This window comes from Malaya genurostris, chromosome 3 (genome assembly GCF_030247185.1).
Source record: "Malaya genurostris strain Urasoe2022 chromosome 3, Malgen_1.1, whole genome shotgun sequence".
In the NCBI taxonomy this organism is placed as follows: Eukaryota; Metazoa; Arthropoda; class Insecta; order Diptera; family Culicidae; genus Malaya; species Malaya genurostris.
The window spans coordinates 180170383-180191103 of NC_080572.1; the positions used below are offsets into that span (position 1 = coordinate 180170383).

Consider the following 20721-nt stretch of genomic DNA (forward strand, 5'->3'; position numbering starts at 1 on the left):
AATGTTTGGTATAAACGAGTGTCGTAGAGAATTACGCATTTTAACCTTTCTGAATGCTAGAAACAAATCCTCACAGCATACTGATAATTTCTTTCAATAAATTATGCAAATCCGAAATGAAATTATCGACATTCAAATTCTGTATGCGACTATTTTTTATAGCCGCTAGAACCGCCCATTAGTGAAAAAAACTACAAACGAAATCACGTAAAAAGAAACCTCTTAACAAAAATTAGATCAGTTATGATTCTGTCACCACTACGAGCAGATGTATTTTGTGTCGTTTGCAAAGCTAGTTTCGCTTCCGACAAGAGCGATTACGTCACAGCTGCCAGTTGTTTGCATTGGTGAAAAAACAACGAAAATTGGACAACGGTGGAGAGCATCACACAAAATCACAAAATCTAAAGAACTATTAGAATTTCTTGCTCGCAAATCGAAGGTAAATATCCTCAGTTTAGTGCAAACATAGAACTGTTTGATTTGGTTTGTGCACTTCTCGCTGTGTGAAATTCACAGTAATCGAGATCAAATGAAGCCTTCTTCGTTTTTGCGTAAAATGTGGAAAAGGGGAATTTTAGCAGAATTCATACAATTGATCAACTAATTGATATTCGAAAGTGTTAAGGAACATGTCAGTTGTTTTCGTATTCACGACATCCAGTTATGTCTCTGACATTACCCTACCGCCTTTTTTTCTTCAGTTTGAGCGAATTTTATATCTATGCATTATAGAAAGGTAAACAAACATGATAGAAATACATTTAGGTTGAATATTATATACAACCCATGTATAACATGTAATAAATCAAATAAGAATATTATAAAATCCATTTTAAGAGATTCATAAAAAATTGATCGGATTCGTCAACTGATAAAGTTATAATGTACAGACAGAGAGCAAAACAGATGAGTTAAAAAAACGCATTGATGGGTCATATGATCGACAATGAACACAGTTTTGATCCTAACAAAACCAGAATTCTCGATCAAGAAAACAGATTTAATTTTTTACAAATATTGGAAATGTGCCATATTTTCACTGACAGTTCAACTATTAACTTCAGGACCGACACGCATAATTTGAATGCTGTCTGTCCGATCTGTTGCTCTCTCTCACACATGAACAATCAATTTCGCCTTTTTCTATTGCCATTTCTCCTCCGATTTCGCTGTCTATCACTACTCATCTGTCTCACTCTAATTTTTGCTCCACTGTCTTCCATATTCGCTGCTTGCAATATTTCAGTGCTCAATCGAAGTCGATGTGCGTGGGAAGTGCTTGTGCAAGTTCTTGGCAAGACAAATAATTTGAATTAAAATTACTAAACAAATAGTAAATTAGTATGTCTTGTTTTGTGTTTTAGTGTAGAGTAGCTGTTTTTCAACCAACTATTACAAAAGTTACACCATAAGGAGTGTATCGAAAATAAGCTATCCACAAACTTTTGTGTTGTAGGCATGTATTTGGTATGGTTTTTTATGCTCAGATAACAGCATGCTGTGCGTTTGGCTGTCAGCTTTCGTTTGTTTACTTGTTTGTGCGGTTGAAATTCTGCGTTTTCAAAACGAAAAGGAAGTGAAAATTCAGGTTTTGGACACATCGTTAAGTGAGAAGGGTATTACTATGCAAAAATTGGCGAAGCGGTTTGGAATTCATCATACCAGCGTTAAAACCATCGTTAAAAAATTTGGGGAGCACTATTCTTTGGATGAGCTACCAGGAAGAGGCAGAAAATCCGGTTCTTCCAACCCGAAACTGGACCAGAAAGTAGTATCTCTAATCATGAAGAACAAATCGATGTCAATACGTGATTCGGCCAAAAAAGCAGGAACGAGTATCGGAATGATCCAGAGTATCAAGAGGCGAAATCACGTGAAAAACCTACTAGAAGCAGAAAATCTCGAAACAAAGTGTAGAACTGAAGAAGCGAGCAGCAACAAGGGCCCAGAAATTGTATTCGCGTCTGTTACATACTCTGTTACTGTCCGGATGCATGCGTTTTGATGGAAGATGAGACTTATGTAAAGGAGGACTTAAAAACCCATCCAGGTCCACAATACTTTACTGTCGTCATTGGGGAGGATTTGAGCGATGCGGACAGGTCGATTCAAATGGAGAAATTCTGTCGAAAGGTACTGGTATGGAAAGCAATATGTTCCTGTGGTTTGAAGTCAATATTTTTTTACACTACCGGAACTATAAATGCAGAAATCTATCGATCTGAGTGTCACCAGAAGAGATTGATACTGTTTTGGCCGGACTTTGCGTCGGCTTACTATGCCAAAACAACTCTCAATTGGCTTGCGGAAAAGGGTATAAAATTCGTTGAGAAAAATATCAATCCACTAAATTGGCCTAAGCTACGACCCATCGAACGTTACTGGGTAATCGTGAAGAGGGTCTTCAAGAAGACTGGTAAGGCAGCTGGGAACATGCAGAAGTTCAAAAAAAATTGGGCTCAAGCGTAAAAAAAAATGCGATGCAACACTTGTCCGGAAATTGATGGAGAGCTTTCGATCAAAAGTTAGAAAATTCGTGACGGAATAACTTAAATTTCATCCGGTTTTCATTATGCTCAAGTTTAACTTCGTACAATAAAGGATCAATTTTTAGTTTGAATAAAATATGGTTTTTTATCATAATTTGAAAGATAAATTTGTGGATAGCTTATTTTCGATACACTCCTTACTTGATGAGAAATATTTGTAGAAACATTTTGTAAAATCATTGTAATTTGTAAAAAAAAATTGGTGACTAAATAAGACATAAAAATAAAAACTTCGAAATGTTGGCCTTTAACGAAAAATAAATGTTTTGACGAGAAATCAATTGATTAAAAAGCCATCTCTTCTTTTGAAAGTTATAATGTATTATTATGAATAGTCAACCTTTTACCACTCGTATCGTATCATGTAAATGAATTAAAAAGATTTTAAGGAATCCCAATCAGTCGACAACAACAAGTATCATACTCAGCATTTACATCTCTCGGTTATAAGCCGAATAAGCAGTAATCAGTTCATGTCAAAAAATTTTATCTGTAATAAAGAATTAACAATTTAGCAATAGCCGAAAATATCAGTAATAAGAGCATTTTGCTTATAAATTGGATGACTGAATTGACCGTCGTAGACAACATGCACAAATATGTCTCTCCCATATTAGTAAGTTAAAAATACTCATGGTTTATACATAGTTAATGCCTGATTTACTAGCGAGTAAACGTGTCGTAAGCCCACTGCACTTAATCACTTAAAATCTACCGTATTCCTATGTGTCGGTTTTGCACGATACACTTTGTGCGATGATTCGTTCCATTCATGTGTTTAAAACTTCACTTGCCTTATTTTGGCACTGAATTTCACTTTCATGCTCGTTCATACCAAACATTTTAGGAAACTTCAATTTTAAAGATTTTTAATTTTAGTTGATTTGACGTAAAGCCGCCATAACTAAGTTCAGTTTTTGCAATGACTGAGTGGAAACATATATTGGAGAAGCCAAATGAATGAAAAACTAACAGAAAAGATGACTTATTGGAAAAAAGATACGCTCAGAGACAGGACTCGAACCTGCGTTCTTTTGCATTCCGTGCATACGAGCTACCATTTCGCCACTCTGAATCTTGTTTTAGTCACTCTAAAACGCCAGTCAGACACAGTAGAACGTACATCGAACATGGTCTTCATTCTGGCCGTCACCCGACCGATACATTACATCCAAACAACTTCTCTGTCCATCAAACACTAGTCTTCTCGCTTTATACCTTTATACGGTCATAAGGTATCGGCCGGGTGACGGCCAGGATGAAGACCATGTTCGATGTACGTTCTACTGTGTCTGCCTGGCGTTTTAGAGTGACTAAAACAAGATTTAGAGTGGCGAAATGGTAGCGCGTATGCACGGAATGCATAAGAACGCAGGTTCGAGTCTTGTCTCTGAGCATATCTTTTTTTCCAATAAATCATCTTTCCTGTTAGTTTTTCATTCATTTGGCTTCTCCAATATATGTTTCCGTTCAATTTTAAGTTATTTGTGGCTATCTCATAGTACTGAAAATTTTATCATAAATTGCTGAACATATATTTGATGGTAAAGCAAAGAAATTATGTTGCTTTCTTTAATACAACAAGAGATATTTGCGATTTAATTTTACCAATTGTTGTACAGGGTAAGCTGTTGAAATTTTTGGATCATGCTAGTGACTGCTTAGAACAACTTCATTGTTCTCTTTCAAAAGTTAAACCAAAAAATATTTTCAAGGATACCACAATTTTATGTACGAAAATATGAGTAATCATTACACCACTAGTTGGAACCAATCAGGTCTTCAATAGCGTAACAACCTCAGTTATACTTTCGTTTTCTATTGCTAATCGGGATGTTTGATAATTTCGTTTATCGAAGGATCTATTGTTCTTTCATAGGCAGTCAAGTTTTCAAGCATTCAACTACCTTATTTGCGCAAACCTCATCACGCTTCGAATCGTTGGAAGATTCAGCAGTGGCTGACGGTTTCATGATAGCTAATTTTTTCTCATTAAAAACTGAAATTTCACACCAGCGGCGTTTTGTCGTTATGACATCTAACCGAAGCAGATTAAAGGGGGCCCGTTGATGTTGCCACCCCTATTTCAACGGCTTAACAAATCAGCAGCTTTTTCTTCGTGCGTGACTGTCTAGTCACTCTTCTAGTGTTCCACGCAAAGCATTGAATGAATAATAAAAGAAAAAAAACGCTGTCAGCTAGCAAAAGCTCAATTTCGCATCTTACTTTCATCTGGCGAACGACGTCGGCGGCTTCTCAAACTGTTTTGCGCACCAAAACTGAATTGGACATGCGCATCACGCACCATCCGTCAACAGTTTCGCAGACTTGATAGATTGCATTTCGCGTCCATCATCATCATCATTATCACGGGCATCACTGATGTCAACGGACGGACGGATGGATGGATGGACGGATGGACGGACGGCCGGGACGGGAGAAGCATAATTTTTCAAACCGCCACTACTAAATGCAAACGAACATCCGTCCGATTCTTCAACACGCAATGATCCTGTTGATAAATAGAAAATTGCCAACCTGATGAATTCCCACCAACCAACCAACCTAATCCCGACAGGGGAGGAAGTGATCCAACGGTCACGATTCGCGCGCCTTGTTATGACACTGCGTTGGTCGTTAGCTCGATAGGGCGAGTGTTTACCGGAGAATCGAATCAGTGCGGCCGCACAAATCGGCCAGAGAACTGTGCGCCGCGAGGAGACGAACCCGGCAATTCGTTCCGAGGTTCGATCGATCGATCGATCGATCGATTGTGTAATATTGCGAAACAGTCAAAGCGCTTTGTTGATAGGGCAATTTTCGCGCAGCTTGCGGCACCACGGCTAAGAATGGCGCCGGTGGTGGTGAGCCTAGGAAACCGATTACCGTATGACCGGCAAGATCTATGTCGTTCATTTTCTTCGATTATCAAATTTCTCCCGGCAGGGCTAATTGATGCTGCGATTCCCGGTGGTAACGAAATTGACACCGTTGTGATTGATGCTGGCATTTTAATTTCGGCGGCATGACAGGCGATAATTGGTAGGACGACGAGGGCAATGCTTGTGACAACAGCGGAAAGGTCAGCGGCGTTGTTCGCCTCCCACCCCCTGGGCAGTGGTGAATCGTCAATTGAACTTGCACGGTAATATGATCCGCACTTCTGGGGGCAGAACCGGAATTCGACCGTGACCGTTATCCACGGAATGGTACAGTTTCGATTACGGTCGAGATTCTAATCCAGTTTTGGACGGTTTTATGATTGATTCTGCTGATTGACAGTAGGATTTCACAAGCTTGCTAGAGTTGAATACGTTCTAATATTTCAACCGAAAAAATAGTAGAAACGACAAATTTAAATCAGGAAAGGTTCTTCTGTGTTGAATGGATTTGTTTTAATTTTCGACTAATCAAATGATCATATCGAAAGCATTTGTCTTTCGAATTAAAGAATTGTATTGATAAATTTCACACCCGTTTTATTGTTTTTTTATAAATACGTTTATTTCTTAAGGCAGTTTACATAAGTTTTTCTTCGCCGTTGCATCACTTTTACATAAAATTATTATCCTAATTTAATTCTAACATAGTCACAACGATTTGAATTTATTAAAACATATTCCTCTTATTACTTAAATATCATCTTAGGTAACTCGTCATTAATTATGAAATCTACTCGAAAATATTATTTGAACCAAACGATTAACTTCTATAAATTATAAAATAAGCTGTTATTTTCAGACATTTTGTTGATAATTTCATAAACTGTTTCGAGTTTGTTTGTATCATTACATAATTATTATTCTAATTTAGCTATTAGTTGAACTCATGGACGCAGCTGGAATCAGAACTAAGTCTTAAAAGGGGCCTTTATTAAATTGAAACTCCAATTTTCTTTATGAAATGATAAATAAGTTTCATGTATGGAAGGTCACGACAAGCAAGAATGTCTCGAACTGGGACATTGGATAGTCTACCTTGGGTACACAAAGAATTTATTAGTTGAGATCTGTCATCACGATACTCCACGCATGTCCAATCGACATTATCAATATCCCGATAACCTTCGCCACAAGCACAATAATTAGTCTTGGAGAGCCCAACATTGGACATGAGTCTAGACATCAGACGAATGAAATCCCTACTCACATCCAGTCCCCTGAACCATGCCTTTGTCGATATTTTCGGAATAATTGAGTGCATCCACCGACCCAGATCATCTTTATCCCAAGAAGCTTGCCAGCTTGCAAGTGTTCTTTGGCGAGACGAGCTATAGAATTCGTTGAAAACGATCGGTCTCTCATAAATTTCACCCTCAATAGCACCACGTTTGGCTAAAATATCGGCTCTTTCATTGCCAGGAATGAAGCAATGAGCCGGGACCCAAACTATAGTGATTAGATAATTATTGTTCAATATGTCGTTCAGGCACTGTTTTATTTTGCCCAGGAAAAACGGTTCAGTCTTGCCAGTCATGTTTGAGCGAATGGCTTCAATTGCACTTAGACTATCTGTGAAGAGGAAATAATGGTTTGGAGATAATGTGACGATTACACTCAAACTATAATGAACTGCTGCTAACTCTGCTATATAAACAGATGCAGGTTCTTGAAGCCTGAATGAGGCCGAAACATTATTGTTGAACATACCAAACCCTGTCGCTTCTTCAATTCGCGATCCGTCCGTGTAAAACATTTTCTCAGAGTCAATATGCCTGAACAAACACCCGTTTTATTGGACCAAGCTCAAACATCTGAAAGATTGCTCATTTTCAAAATCGTGACTGTAAAAAGTTACTTACACTTTACTGTGTTTAATTAGAAAGAGAACTCTTCTGATTGAACTTTCCAGATTAATTTATTAGCCTCAGAATGGAAATTTCAGACAAGCATTTTTGTGGTGATTTTCCGGTAAGGAAAACTTGATCGTAACAAAAGAGACTATGCGTTGCATTTAGCCGCAACGAATTCAAATACTAAATCCGAATTCCTCAGATATTTTCGAGGAGAGAGGATTATTCGTCTGGCTCGTCTACCAGAAATAACTTATCCAATGCCTCAAGGTCGAATATGATTGACGAAGACCTGCAGACAGGACAAAGCAGTAAGGAAGCGTACAGAGAAACAATATGTTTACCTTCAACTTGGTCCAGCTCCTTAACTTCAATTCACTCACCTGAAAAAGAAAGAAACATTTATCAGTAAAAAGTAGAGATGGTCGGGTATAGAGATTCTCATACCCAAACCCAAGTGAGCAGTAAAAAAAGATTAAAAATAAAAAAAAAATTACCCGTACCCGACCTGACCCCGAATGGGCAGTAAAAATTTCACTCGTACCCGACCAAAACCCGTTGGGTAAAAAACTATTTTAATTCACCTAGTGGTGTAATTATGCCTTTCTCACATTACTTATATTTTCAAAAATATCACAAGAAGATTCAGTCAAGAAATTAATACAATAAGAATTCTTTGGGTAGTTGTGTCAGTTGTGTCAAGTTAATAAGAATTTTTCTTTATTTTGCATCGTCGCACTAAATGATTAAACACACTTTACCCTATACATCTGGAGCCGAAAGTCGAACACGGAAGAAATTAAACAGTAGCCAATGAGACTATAAGAATTTTTATTTGAGCATAAATTTGTGGAAGTCGACCAATTCATCTTTGAGAAAATTGAGTGAGTCTCGTTTTAGAGTGTTGACCACTATTTTTGGTACTTCTGGAACCGGGTACTAGGAACCAGTACAGCCGAAGTCAGTTCGTTTAGTAAGTAACTAATCAAACAAATTAAATAAGTTTTGAGCCAAATCTATAAGAATTTTATCCTTTTTTGCATCGTCGCTTTAAATGGCGGTCTGCAATTGTAAACCCCCTTTTACCCTATGAAAGCATGATGAAATTCAATAGCAACCTGTGGGATTTTTTATTCTATGAGTGACATTATTTGACACATACTCACACACATACACACACAGACATTGCTCAGCTCGATGAACTGTGTCGAATGATATAGAACACTTAGAAATGTATTTGTATAAACATTCTATATGAGAAAGGCAATAAGTGTACTTTAATAGAAAAGCATCGTTATCTTGATTTTGTAATAACACTAACAAGTAGGTATAAATTGAATGAAAGATCTACAAATTTACATATTTTTCACCAGGAAAATATAGATTTTAATGCTGCGAACAGATCAAAGCCGGTGTTGTTTTCTTTTTCTTTAGTACCAGCACGTGCCGACTCGTACAAGGTTTGCATCGTCATTTTGAATGACGATTTTAATATTTTGGCACTCATTGCCGTACAATTCGAGGACCGATAGTCGGATCTGGATGAAATTGCACAGTATATTTAAAGACAATGAGATCTTTAATTTAATAATTCGTGAAAATCAGTTAAATCGATGCTGAAAAATCGAAGTGTGTTCCGTTTTTGCCTTTCTCATATAGAAAGGTTATGCAATCACTGTGAAAACCGACTTTTGAATAGTGTCATATACTATTCGACTCAGTTCGTCGAGTACGCAAAATGTCTGTGTGTGTATGTGCGTATGTGTGTATGTAACGTTTTTTTGCACTATTTTTTCTCGGAGATGGCTGAACCGATTTTCACAAACTTAGATTCAAATGAAAGGTCTTGAGGTCTCATAAAAAATTCCTGAATATTATTAAGATCCGACTTCCGGTTCTGGAGATATGGGGTAAAATGTGCAAAAAAAAAGTGTTCTAACTTTTCTCATAGATGGCGCGACAGATTTTCACAAACTTAGGTTCAAATGAAAGGTCCTTCGGTCCCGGAAGTAATTCCTGAATTTCATGGGGATCCGACTTCCGGATCCGGAAATACAGAGTAAAGTGGGTTAAAAATTGTATACCATCACTGAAAATGGGGAAAAACCTTAAAAAGTTTTCTAAATCGACCTCAAATCTTTTCAAATTGATAGTTTTTATCAGTAGACGGTCAAACAAACCGATTTCGGTTATTCTTTTAAGAATCGAATAAAATTATTTTGATGAATACCACAGTTTTATAAAAATGTGCAGCTCGTTTCGCCATCGCCATAAGACCATGACCACCATTCATTTGAATCTGAGTTTGTGAAAAGTGAGTGACAATATTTGTCATACACACAGACATTTGCTCAGCTCGTCGAGCTGAGTCGAATGGTCCTCCGGGCCTCGATTCAAAAGTCGATTTTTGCAATGATTGTATAGCCTTACTATATGAGCAGGCAAAAACTTTACCCTTACTCGACCCGAACTCGAGTGAGCAGTAAATTTTTTTACCCGCACCCGATGAAAAATAAAAATGTTTACACGTACCCGACCAAAAACCCGCCGGGTACGGGTTCGGGTCGAGTTTCAGGTATTTTACCATCTCTAGTACAAAGCTTTTGTTTTCATTTATTTACAGTTTTAAGACGAAGAAAAAAAGGCGAGTGGGTAATGTCAGACACATATCCGGATTGACGTGAATACGAATAACATTGACTCGCTGAAACTGTGTTCTTAAAAAGCACGATATCAACTCCGGTGAACAACAAGTATAGATTAAAATTGGGATTAAATAAAATATAGATCATAATAAGAATAAGTCCAATATCAAATTTTATAACACACAACGAAAGTATAGGAAATACTAGGAATATTTCTTTATAGTAATGCATGCGCTATCCAAAATAAAAAACATTTAACTAGAGTTGTTTTACAAATCAGTGGACATATTCTGTGAAAAATGTTATTCCTTATATAATATATTTTGTTTTTTATTTTTTTATGAATTAACTGCGGTTTTCCATAAGCAATACCAAGGCGGCTGTATTCAAGTTGCAAAGTACAATTTTGAAGATAGAATTTGCAAAAATTAATAAGACAATTCTCGGTTAATTTTTCAAAAGGGCGTATAAGCAAGTGACAGTTTCTTTTTGTTTACTTTCTCTTCTATTAATTACCAAGCGGTTTCCACGTTTATCACTCTACTCTTTGCATGAAATGATACCCGAAACTTTCGACTTTCAAACAGAATAGTGATATCAAAGAAAATCTTTGTAATCACACCACAATAATCGAAAGAGAGAGTGATTAAAGAGAAACTGTAACTTGCTTATACGCCCTTTTGAAAAATTTACCGAGAATTGTCGTTTTGCAAACCAACTGTTGTGTCATGCTTCACACAGCAATTGTGTCATACTTCAAGACTTCTGATATTATAACGAAACTCAAATTATTAATCGTTTCTGATTCTTTATAATATATTACAAATGGATTAAATCGTTGCATTGATCATTGCTCCAATGACGACTTTGAACAGCATATTGAAAAACGAATGAATAATTATCGGAAAAATCGCAAATTACAACTACTTCTCCTTCAGTTAATGAAAATTTTGTGTTTTTAAAAAATTGAGATTTTTTTTGTAGTATAGTCGTGAGTTACATTTTTTCTATTAAATATCCTACAAAATCATCAACTTGTTTTTGTTACGATTTCTAGATTGCATCTATCGGTAGTTATCATTTACAATCTTCTACTCAAGTTCCTCAAGTAAGCTTTACTCAAGAATTGAAGAGGTAGGGCATTTCTTACTCTCACGGAGATAACAATCATTTGTTCTTAACGGTGAATTCGTGAAGTAATTTTTCCAAAGGCGCTTTACATTCAATTTGAAAGGAACATTTTTTGAGGCTGTGAAGCATTAAGTCAACATTTTCACGAATTGTACAAACACATTATGACAATCTGTAGTATTGAGAAATTTACAATGATCTTAATGCCGCAAATGTACCGAATGAAATTTGGTGTTTAGATTCTCTAAGACTTGAAAGCAAAACCCGTTTCTGAACTGCCATAGGCATAGTTATATTCATATCATTGGCGTTGAAGAACTGCAGTACTTCAGGTTTTATATCGAGATTCAATGGACGGCCACATTTTTTGTTAAGAACAGCCAATACCAGTGAGACCGTATATTTATTCACATTAAATTTTTTCATTGGAACAGACCGCGAGTTGGGTAAAATTGACAGTATGCGTATTTTATCATCTCTTGGTCGAATAGTTGTTTCGAGATGCTTTCAACGATTTCGAAATACTTTTTTTGGTGATAGTTGTAGATCCGAGGTTTCTAATTACATTAATTCCAGAAATACCTTTATCAAACACTTCAACATTCGATTTGTGGAATAATCATCCACTAGATCACTGTGTTGGAAGGATGTTGAGACGAGTGAAGTTGCTGATGGTATTTCTTCTAAATCATATCTCGATGTAGCTAGCGGTATTTCTTCTCAATTACTCCCGATTGTTGCTGACGAAGCTGTCGAATCTGGTATGTCGCTGTTGCTATGAACTTTCAACAGACACAGGTCGAAATGGATATAATTGACATGAATCGCAAAAATGCATAGTAGTATTTACAGTAATTGCGCACTGCTTGAGGGCAAAGTGTTCAATCATACTATCTGTTACTGTACGATACTTAGATAAACAAGGTTTTCCATTATCACGAAAAAGTCTACAACAATTATATTTTCCCATCCTTAAATCACACTCACTGAATACTATAGTGTGCTGATGCTAGTTTTCACACTGACGCATTGTATTTCAAAAATGTGCTTTGATATAGATTTCCAGTTATAATTGTTTGAAAATAATGTGGCTAAAAACACATACGCCCTTTTTAAAAATTAGTCTTGAGTAAAACAAAATCTTCAGACCGGTAAAAAATAGTTTATTTGCTATAACCAATACACATGCAAAGTATCATGCAAATCAACGGGAATCGTGCTAACAGTCAGCCGATTCCAAGTGGAATTTCTCATAGCAAGACAGTTGGAAATCGTTAACTCAACCGTGCCCCGTGTGATAAAAAGATCCAGTGGCGAGCTGACCTTGGAAGACAATCAATGAAATTCAACCCCGTAAACGTAACATAGGTGAGGGATTACTTCGAGCGCAATCCGAACCTTTTGATTCGAGACATGGCCAAGAAGGTCAGTTTTTCCGTCTAGTCCAGCAGACTGACAAGTAAAGGCCTCCATGTCTTCAAAATGAGGAAGGTGCCTAACCGAACCTAGAAATATAATACGATTCACTTTTTCCAACGTGTCGTCTTAGGGTGAAGCCAGAGAGAAAGCGACAAGCGACGCAATGCGAAACTTGACAGATCAGTAAGTTCAGCAGAAAAATGACAAGTATTTCAGAGTGCGCTTTGAAACGCATCGAGTTCATTCTGACATGCTTATCATTTTTCTGCTGAACTTGAGTGTACGGAGCTCTGCCGCACGATTCCGTTCGATCTGTCAAGTTTCGCATCGCGTCGCTTGTCGCTTTCTCTCTGGCTTCACCCTTAGGTTGATTTCAGAGTGAGCGCGGAACGCGGACCGAAGCGAAGCGATTCAATGCGATGTACTGTTTCCTTAGCCACGTGTACACGCATTTGGTCACAGAATTTTTCTTCATGTGCCCGTTCGTATGTTTACTGCCTTAGTGGATGTTCCACAAAGAAATTAAAGTCGGCGTTGTTTCTTTTGGTCATAGTTGTTTTCTATAGAATTAAACCACTTAGCAAACCACTGTCAGAAATATTCAGTTTCTAATACTACAGGCGTGTAAGCGGCATACCAATTTTATTTTTAGTCAGGCTTTAATTATGAAGTTAGCATTTCAAGAGAGTTCAATAGGTTCAAAGTAATACTTAAACTTAGTATATTGCCTGACTAACGGTTTTTCAAAACGCAATTTTTCTGTTTGAATAATTTATACAACTAATTCATTTGTATTAATATGTATTATCAAACCAGATTGTTTGTTTTTAATTGTTGATTTTTTTTTTGTCATTTGTCGATACTGTATTACAATCTTGGTCTGCTATGTTTCATTTCGTTAGATCGATAGAGTGGTGTAAGTTTTATTTTAAAGTTTCGACATCCTGTTAGTGTTTCACCTTTTACCGTAACATTATTCATCAATTAGTCTTCACCTCACGGCACGCAATCGAAAATTTCCTAAGAAGCTGATATTTTGAAAACACAATTTTTCAAAACTTGTGAAAGTTCAGCCAGCGTTCGTCCCTGAGACACGCTACAAAGTCAGTGTTAACAAATCACTGTAATTCGCATGTAACAAACAAACAAACAAACAACTCTAATTACACCCGTTGACCAGCGTAGCGTGGACTTGGCCGAAGTTGTACCACTTTTAAGCGATGCAAAAACCGCTCGCGAAACCTAATTTATAATCGCATTCTAATTGCACCCGAGGCGATTCATCATTTGCCGCCTTCGTCCAAGCCGCCGATCTTCCGCCGCCCTGGGGTCCACTCCGTACATCATCGTGTTAGGCGGTTATCAGCGGCCTCAAATCGTATCCCGGTTAGGGCTGGGCTCAATCGAAGACAGGTTCCCGAGAAAACTAGACTGACTGCGGTGCGGCGAAGTGACACATTAGGAACACACACACGCACCCGCGCGTCAACTGTCTCGTTCGCAAGCGCAAACGACGGGTAGGACGAGCTTTGACTAAGTGATTAGTCACGGTCACATCCTCATAAACATGCTTCGATTGACATGCTCGCATGGCCATCCAGCCCCGGACAGTCAGTCCAATGAAGAGTAGCAATTTGCATGCAATCATCCGGTACCGGACAGGTCAGTTAATTCGATTAGAAGAAGCAGCGCTTCGTGCAGTTCCTGTGCAATTGAGGCTGTTACGTCTTGGTTTCCGCATTTCACAACTGGTTGCCGTGACACCAGGCGGTCAAATATGTAATTAAACAAAGCTGTTTTCTTGGTGATTGGAAACATCCTAAATAGTCTCGGATGTACTTAGCATAATAAAAGAAAAAAAACTGACAGATGCTATGTTGTGTTCCAATGTGTACAAAAACAACACAACTCTAACAGTTTTCCAATTCAAATGAGTAACAAATCAAAGAGTGCATTGCATTGCTTCATCCCAACTGAAGTTACAATCACATCGGATCTAAGCTTAACTAACGAGTAACGTTTGGTGTTGGCGTGTGTAGTGACGCAAATGAGAGGCCTTTCCAGCATTAGTAACGAGCTGATTCGCATTCTGCAAAGCTCACGGAAGTACCGATTTGTTACTCTTCTGGCGAAAGAACCTGCATTCACAAGAAACCAGGCGAGAGAACGGTGCAGAGGCACCGTTCATTCCCAACAAAGAGTAATTTTTTTTTCATCTACAAACATTTAAAAAAATTTATTATATTAAAGAATACGGCCCATTTCAGGGCCACGAAAATAATTCCAAGCATAATTTCATTCATTGAAATACGCTATTATACATTTGGAATGGAAGCGTATCAGTTTTATTCGTATTCATGTTTAGCTGCTTATGTCTCTGACTTTAATCCAAAAATACAACTCATATCTAAACACATCAAAAGTCACAAATTCAGGCCAACGAATAAGTGTGAAGATCATAAGTTCAAGATCACAAGCCCAGTACAAATCGATCCCAAAGATTTCTTCCGTTGAAATATCAGGATTCTGTTTGTTGTATGTGTGATTTCATTAGCCCAGTCTTATTGGTAGTGAACATGCAATGACGCAAATATTTATAGAGAGCCTTTTCATTCAGCTAGCGTCAGTATTAATTCAATTCGGCAGACACCCCTGACAGAGTCAGTTGAAAGATGTGCTTTATGTACCGTTCGCACCGAATAACAAACAGTATAGTAATTCCATTGAAGCTTTTTTTATTCTAATTTTGATTCTAACCTAATTTTTAGATGGACCAAAGCAACATTTTTTTTGACATTTTCAGAAACATACGCAGCACGGAAAAAGTCATGTAATTTTAAGTCTGGATAAAAGCACATTAAAAAAAGCGTCGCAATTTATATAGATTCACAACCGAAAAGTGTACATCCTAAAAACGGTTAATCCGACTGACTTGGTGTCTTCGGCAATGTTTAGGTAACTGGAGGGGCTATATGGACAATGCGTATACTGTAAAAAACTGTTGTATTATTTTGGTTAAAAAATAAAAGGTGATTCTTTAAGAGATATAGGATTTAATTTCCAAAAAAAAAAAACAAAACATTTGGAAAATTGACGAAATTTTCATCGGATTCTATAGAACGATCAATAATTAATATAATTAATATTAATATAATTGAACGTTTGAAGATGATTTCATGCAAATGTTGGCCCATGCGCAAGGTCCAATTTTGGAACACTCTTTCCTATATATCGCCGATATTTCTCGAATAAGTGCTTCAATATTGGCTGCACTCTTGGAAAAAATAATGCACAGTATTACATCTATTAAATCGTAAAAACAATTATTGTGTCGATATCGATGTAAACTTCAGCTAAATTAACTGAGAAGTTATAGATAAAAATTATCTTTACATGCTTTGAACTGTAAGTTAAAGTGAAGTACAACGCTTCTTCCATGAAGACGTAAATTTACACGATTTTTCTAAGTGTGTACTAGTGCATCAATCGTAGATGGTTTATCCTTGTAGAAAAAGAAATAGTCCAAAGGCGTTAAACCACACGATCTAGGCGGCCAATTGGCGGGCCGAAAACGTGAGATGAACTGTTCAACGAAGACGGCTCTCAATTTGGTCAATGTTTCACGTGCCGTGTTGAACCGTGTTGGCACCGTCCTGTTGAAACCACATGTCAGGCATGTCCAATTCTTTCATATTGGGCATAAAATCGTAGATCATCACACGGTAGCGCTCGCCATTCAACTTTAAACGCGCCCAATGTTGCCACCGGCCCATAATCCACACCAACCAGTTAATTTTTTATATGGCATGGATAGTTCTTGCAATACTTCTGGTCAAGGATGGCTTTTATCGTATCAACGAACGTTCACTGGCAACTCTTCAAACGATTGAATCAGTGCCATCAAAGAGAGACGGATACCATCGCAACAACAAAAACCCGGCATGGCTCATTTAGCATAAAATCGACACCAGTGCGAGAGCGAATTTCTCTCGATGACATTTCTGAGAATCAAAGGTTAGCACGCTGCTGTTGTGATCCTCTCTGAAGCAACAAACGGTCGCTTATTCTCGTTTCGCGATCCGATTCTATACAGGCAGTTCATAATTTCGATAGAATCATTTTACTATTGCCGCTTATTCTAACTATGTGCATATAACTTTTGTATAAGAAATATTGCAACCTAGTATGAGAATCATCAAGTTGAATCATCGATTCGATTTTCTGCGATAATTGTCAATTTGCGATTCTCTCTTGGGAAATTCCACACAGCAACGATCATTATCAGACTGTAAATTTTTTTTAAGGGCGTGAAATACTCAGAGTATGAAGTGGAGCGAAGAAATGTAGTAAAATTCTCTCACGGTTCATGCATTGAGAGACTCGAGTTCTTGTAGCATCTACTACCAGATTGAAAATGTTGTATACAATATAGATAGCAATATAGCAGCTTCTGTCAAATTTTCGGCAATCACCAACACTGCTTCTGGTTGGTATTCACTCCAAATACGGAAATTGTGCTTGTTGACGTATCCATTCAACCAGAAATGAACTTCGTCGCTGAACACAATTTTTCGGTAGAAAAGTGGATCTCTTAATCTCTTGTACGAGCATGTATTTTGATAGTGAAATTCAACAATTTGCAAGCGTTCATACGTCGATTCATGAATAATTTATAGATTAAAATCAACAAGTTTGAGAATGACATAAAGCACGATTGACGCGTGATCTGTCAAAAATAGTGTTGCCAAAAAGATACCAGAAAAAAAATCACCCTTCAAAACTATCTAAAAAATTGTCCTAATTTATTCCATATTTTAATATATTGTAGCTAATACAAGAAAAAGTTTATGGCACTTAAGATCAAGTTAGAGAAATAGTGGACAAAAAGTTATAACCGTTTGAAATGAGATAGTTGTTTAAAAATATCATGTTAATAATTGTTGACCTAATTGTATAGATGTACTTGAAATTTTAAACAGAAAAGGTTGTAATTTATTTTTTTCTGAATACTAACGGTCCCGAGATGGTTTCTGAAAACTATATTATTAATTTATTTCAAAATGAAACTTAAAATTCAATTATCTCGTTAAAGTTATTTCTGATTGGTTTTATTTTGTCATATGTTATAGCAATGATGAACAAAAAGTTATAGTCTTTCAAAATTAGGCGGTTTAGTGAAAAACACTTCTTAAAAGATTAAAAGATTGAAGCACAAAATTTATCACAAAATGCTCTCGTGTCCGAAGAAAAACTGTTTTAAAATATTTGGCACATAAATGGGTTCGTGTCGTTTTTTTCTCTAAATTTGAAACATTATTGAAAAAGGGTTACAAATTCAACATTCAAAGTAGCCACATTTCTCGAATCGATACATTTTTTGACTTCATCATAACTGCAGAAGTACTAGTCAGCCAGACCAAGTTGCATCACCCGGAGCAAATATGTGTTTATAAATGCACTGAATGTATCGTTTCACGAATCCAATTTGTCACTTTCAAACCTTCTAATGCGAGACCAAGGGATAGCTCCTAGCTTTAAGGGGCGGGTAGGGTCTAACACATTTGAAAAATCATTTATTTTTTTCTTTGCATTTTGCATTTTCTTAAAGTAAAACATTTCAAGAATATTCTGTGAAATTTTCAAGCCTATCGGAATGAAACTTAGCAAGTCATGGGCCTTTATCTTTGCATATCTTATACTGCGAAGAAGTAAGAGCTCGGCACACAGGCTCAAGATTTCTGCTTCGATTGACTTGAAAACTTGACAAAACATTCTTGAAATGTTTCATTACAACAAATTATAAAATAAAAATATGATTTTTAGAAAATGTTAGACCCTGCGGGCTCTCTGGAGTAATAAACTGTTTCCATTGATTTTACAGACAAAAAACTTTAAACGCGTTTCTCCCAAAAGCAGGTTTTGAAAGCCCGTGTTCATCGTCATTCGAAAACTACTGCACTAATTTTGTTCAAATTTTGCACACACTTTCTACATATAAAAATCAACGTTTTCCTTTCTGTTGTTTATTACTTTGGGAAGGTTTTATAGCTACAAAATGGTGGATTTTTTCGTGAAAAACCGTAGTTTTCACTTTGAACAACCACCAAAATTTTTAAAAATGTTAAAAAAAATCAAACAGTTTGGGTATAGAAATAAACTCCTACTCTACTATGCTGCTTCGATATGTTCACTTCTGATTAGTCTGCGCTGAGATGCAGTGGACACCGCAAATCATGATTTTCAAGAAGAGTTCTCAAAAATACCTCTTCGCCAACTTATCTCTCAATATTTTTCCACGAAAAAATTACAAAATATTAGAATTATGCTTTTTATCATGCAATACATTCGAATTTATTTTGTTGAACAATAACTCTGAAAAAAAAACGCAAAATGTTGATTTTTCTCATCATTCAGACCCAGACCTGGAAGGATCCTTAGTGTCAATGGGATCGTAACACCACGGTTCTGCTACGGTTCTGCACGCTAAAAATTGGCAGCGAGGACTTTTGAAACAGAAGGTTGAATTCCACAAAGGAATGTAAGACCAAGACTTTGCTTCTTTGATGATTACAATTACACAATAAGAAATACTGATTTACGATTCATTTAAAAAAGTTTTAATAGCATTTTATTTTATTAAACTGAAAATATTCAAAGACAGCATAAAAATCAGTTTTTAGTAAATTTTCGTTTTAAAACCGCGGTACCTTTTGAACGGTAGCATTTGGCAAAGCCTCGATTCATATATTTTGAATTTGAAATTTTGCGTACTAGAACTGTGTCAAAAATCGTTTGAAAGTCTGTTTTAATCCACCTTATGGTTCAATGATGCTTTGCTAATATCAATCATATTATCATATATAGTACTGTGGTATTCTTCAAAATAATTTTCTTCGATTTTTGAAAGAATAACCGGACTCGGTTTGTTTGAACGTCTACTAATAACCTTGTACTGATAGATGAAGTAGTATTGTTGTCGATTTAGAAATTTTCTTACGTTTTTTGTTTTGCCCCTTGGAAATTTTTAACATACTTTACCCTATAAATCCGAAACCGAAAGTCGGATCCTAATGAAAATCAGGGATTCCGTCCACAGGACCTTTCATTTGAGTCCAAATTTATGAAAATCGCTCAATCCATCGCTGAGAAAAGTGAGTGAGATCGATTTGGGAAAATATGAAAACTATTTCCGGAGCCTCCATAGCTGAGTAGTATGATGGAATTTTTGCATTAATCACTATAACACTCCGGAACCGGAAGTTAGATTCAGGTCAAATTCAGAAAATTTGTGAAGGACCATAAGGCCCTACTTTTGAAGTTAAGTTTGTAAAACTCGGACACGCGATCTCAGAGAAAAATTAGTAGGCAAATTTTAAAATCCAAACATTATTCAGGAATTTTGTATGGGACCACAGAACCTAGTATTTGAAACTAAGTTTGTGAACATCGGTCTAGCCAACTCCGAGAAAAGTTAGTGCGAAAAACGTTACGACGTCAAAAGGATAATTTCGCCGAAATGGAAATTTCGCCTATGCCGCATTAGATATTTTTTCATTTCCATTCAGTTAACGGAAAATACTACAAACATAAACCTGGTAAATAAACCAAAGCAAATGCTTTGATGTTTAATAGCAAATAATTTTGACAAGTTTTTTTTTGGAAATTCCAATCTGAGAATCATGAATCAATCTAAAAAAATTAATCAAGATAGTAGTCTCTTTGGATTAGATGCTATGAAATGAATTTACCCTTTATTTTAAATATTAGATATTTCAAAACCATCATTACCATCCTTAATCATGCATAGCAGGGCGCAAAATGTCAGTGAAAATTGGTGACTGCTTTACATCACCGTTTGCTGTCAGCTCCGGAGTTCCACAGGCTAGTCATCTAGGACCATTCATATTTTTGCTCTACTTAAATGATTTAAATACTAAAATGCAGGAAATTATCCTTTGCTGACGATTTCAAACTCTTCCATCTAATCAAAACTACTAATGATACTATATTCCTGCAGTCACAGCTAGACATCTTTACAAGTTGGTGCAGAGTAAATAGAATGACTATAAACGCCTCGAAATGCTCAATTATGTCGTTCACACGAAAACAGTTAAATTCGACTACTCTATTTCACAAACCGTTCTTAAAGGAGAATCATTCGTTAGAGACTTAGGAATTATCC

The 20721-nt window shown here is 36.6% G+C and overlaps 1 protein-coding gene across 1 annotated transcript in view; it reads right to left on the bottom strand.

Moving 5' to 3' along the window:
• LOC131434407 (uncharacterized) overlaps nucleotides 1-20721 on the bottom strand; it is a 1178250-nt gene that overhangs the window by 429213 nt on the left and 728316 nt on the right. The window contains exon 4 of the mRNA XM_058601081.1: nucleotides 7689-7727. Within this exon, the coding sequence (XP_058457064.1) occupies nucleotides 7689-7727 (39 nt within the window). The remainder of the gene's footprint in view (nucleotides 1-7688; nucleotides 7728-20721) is intronic.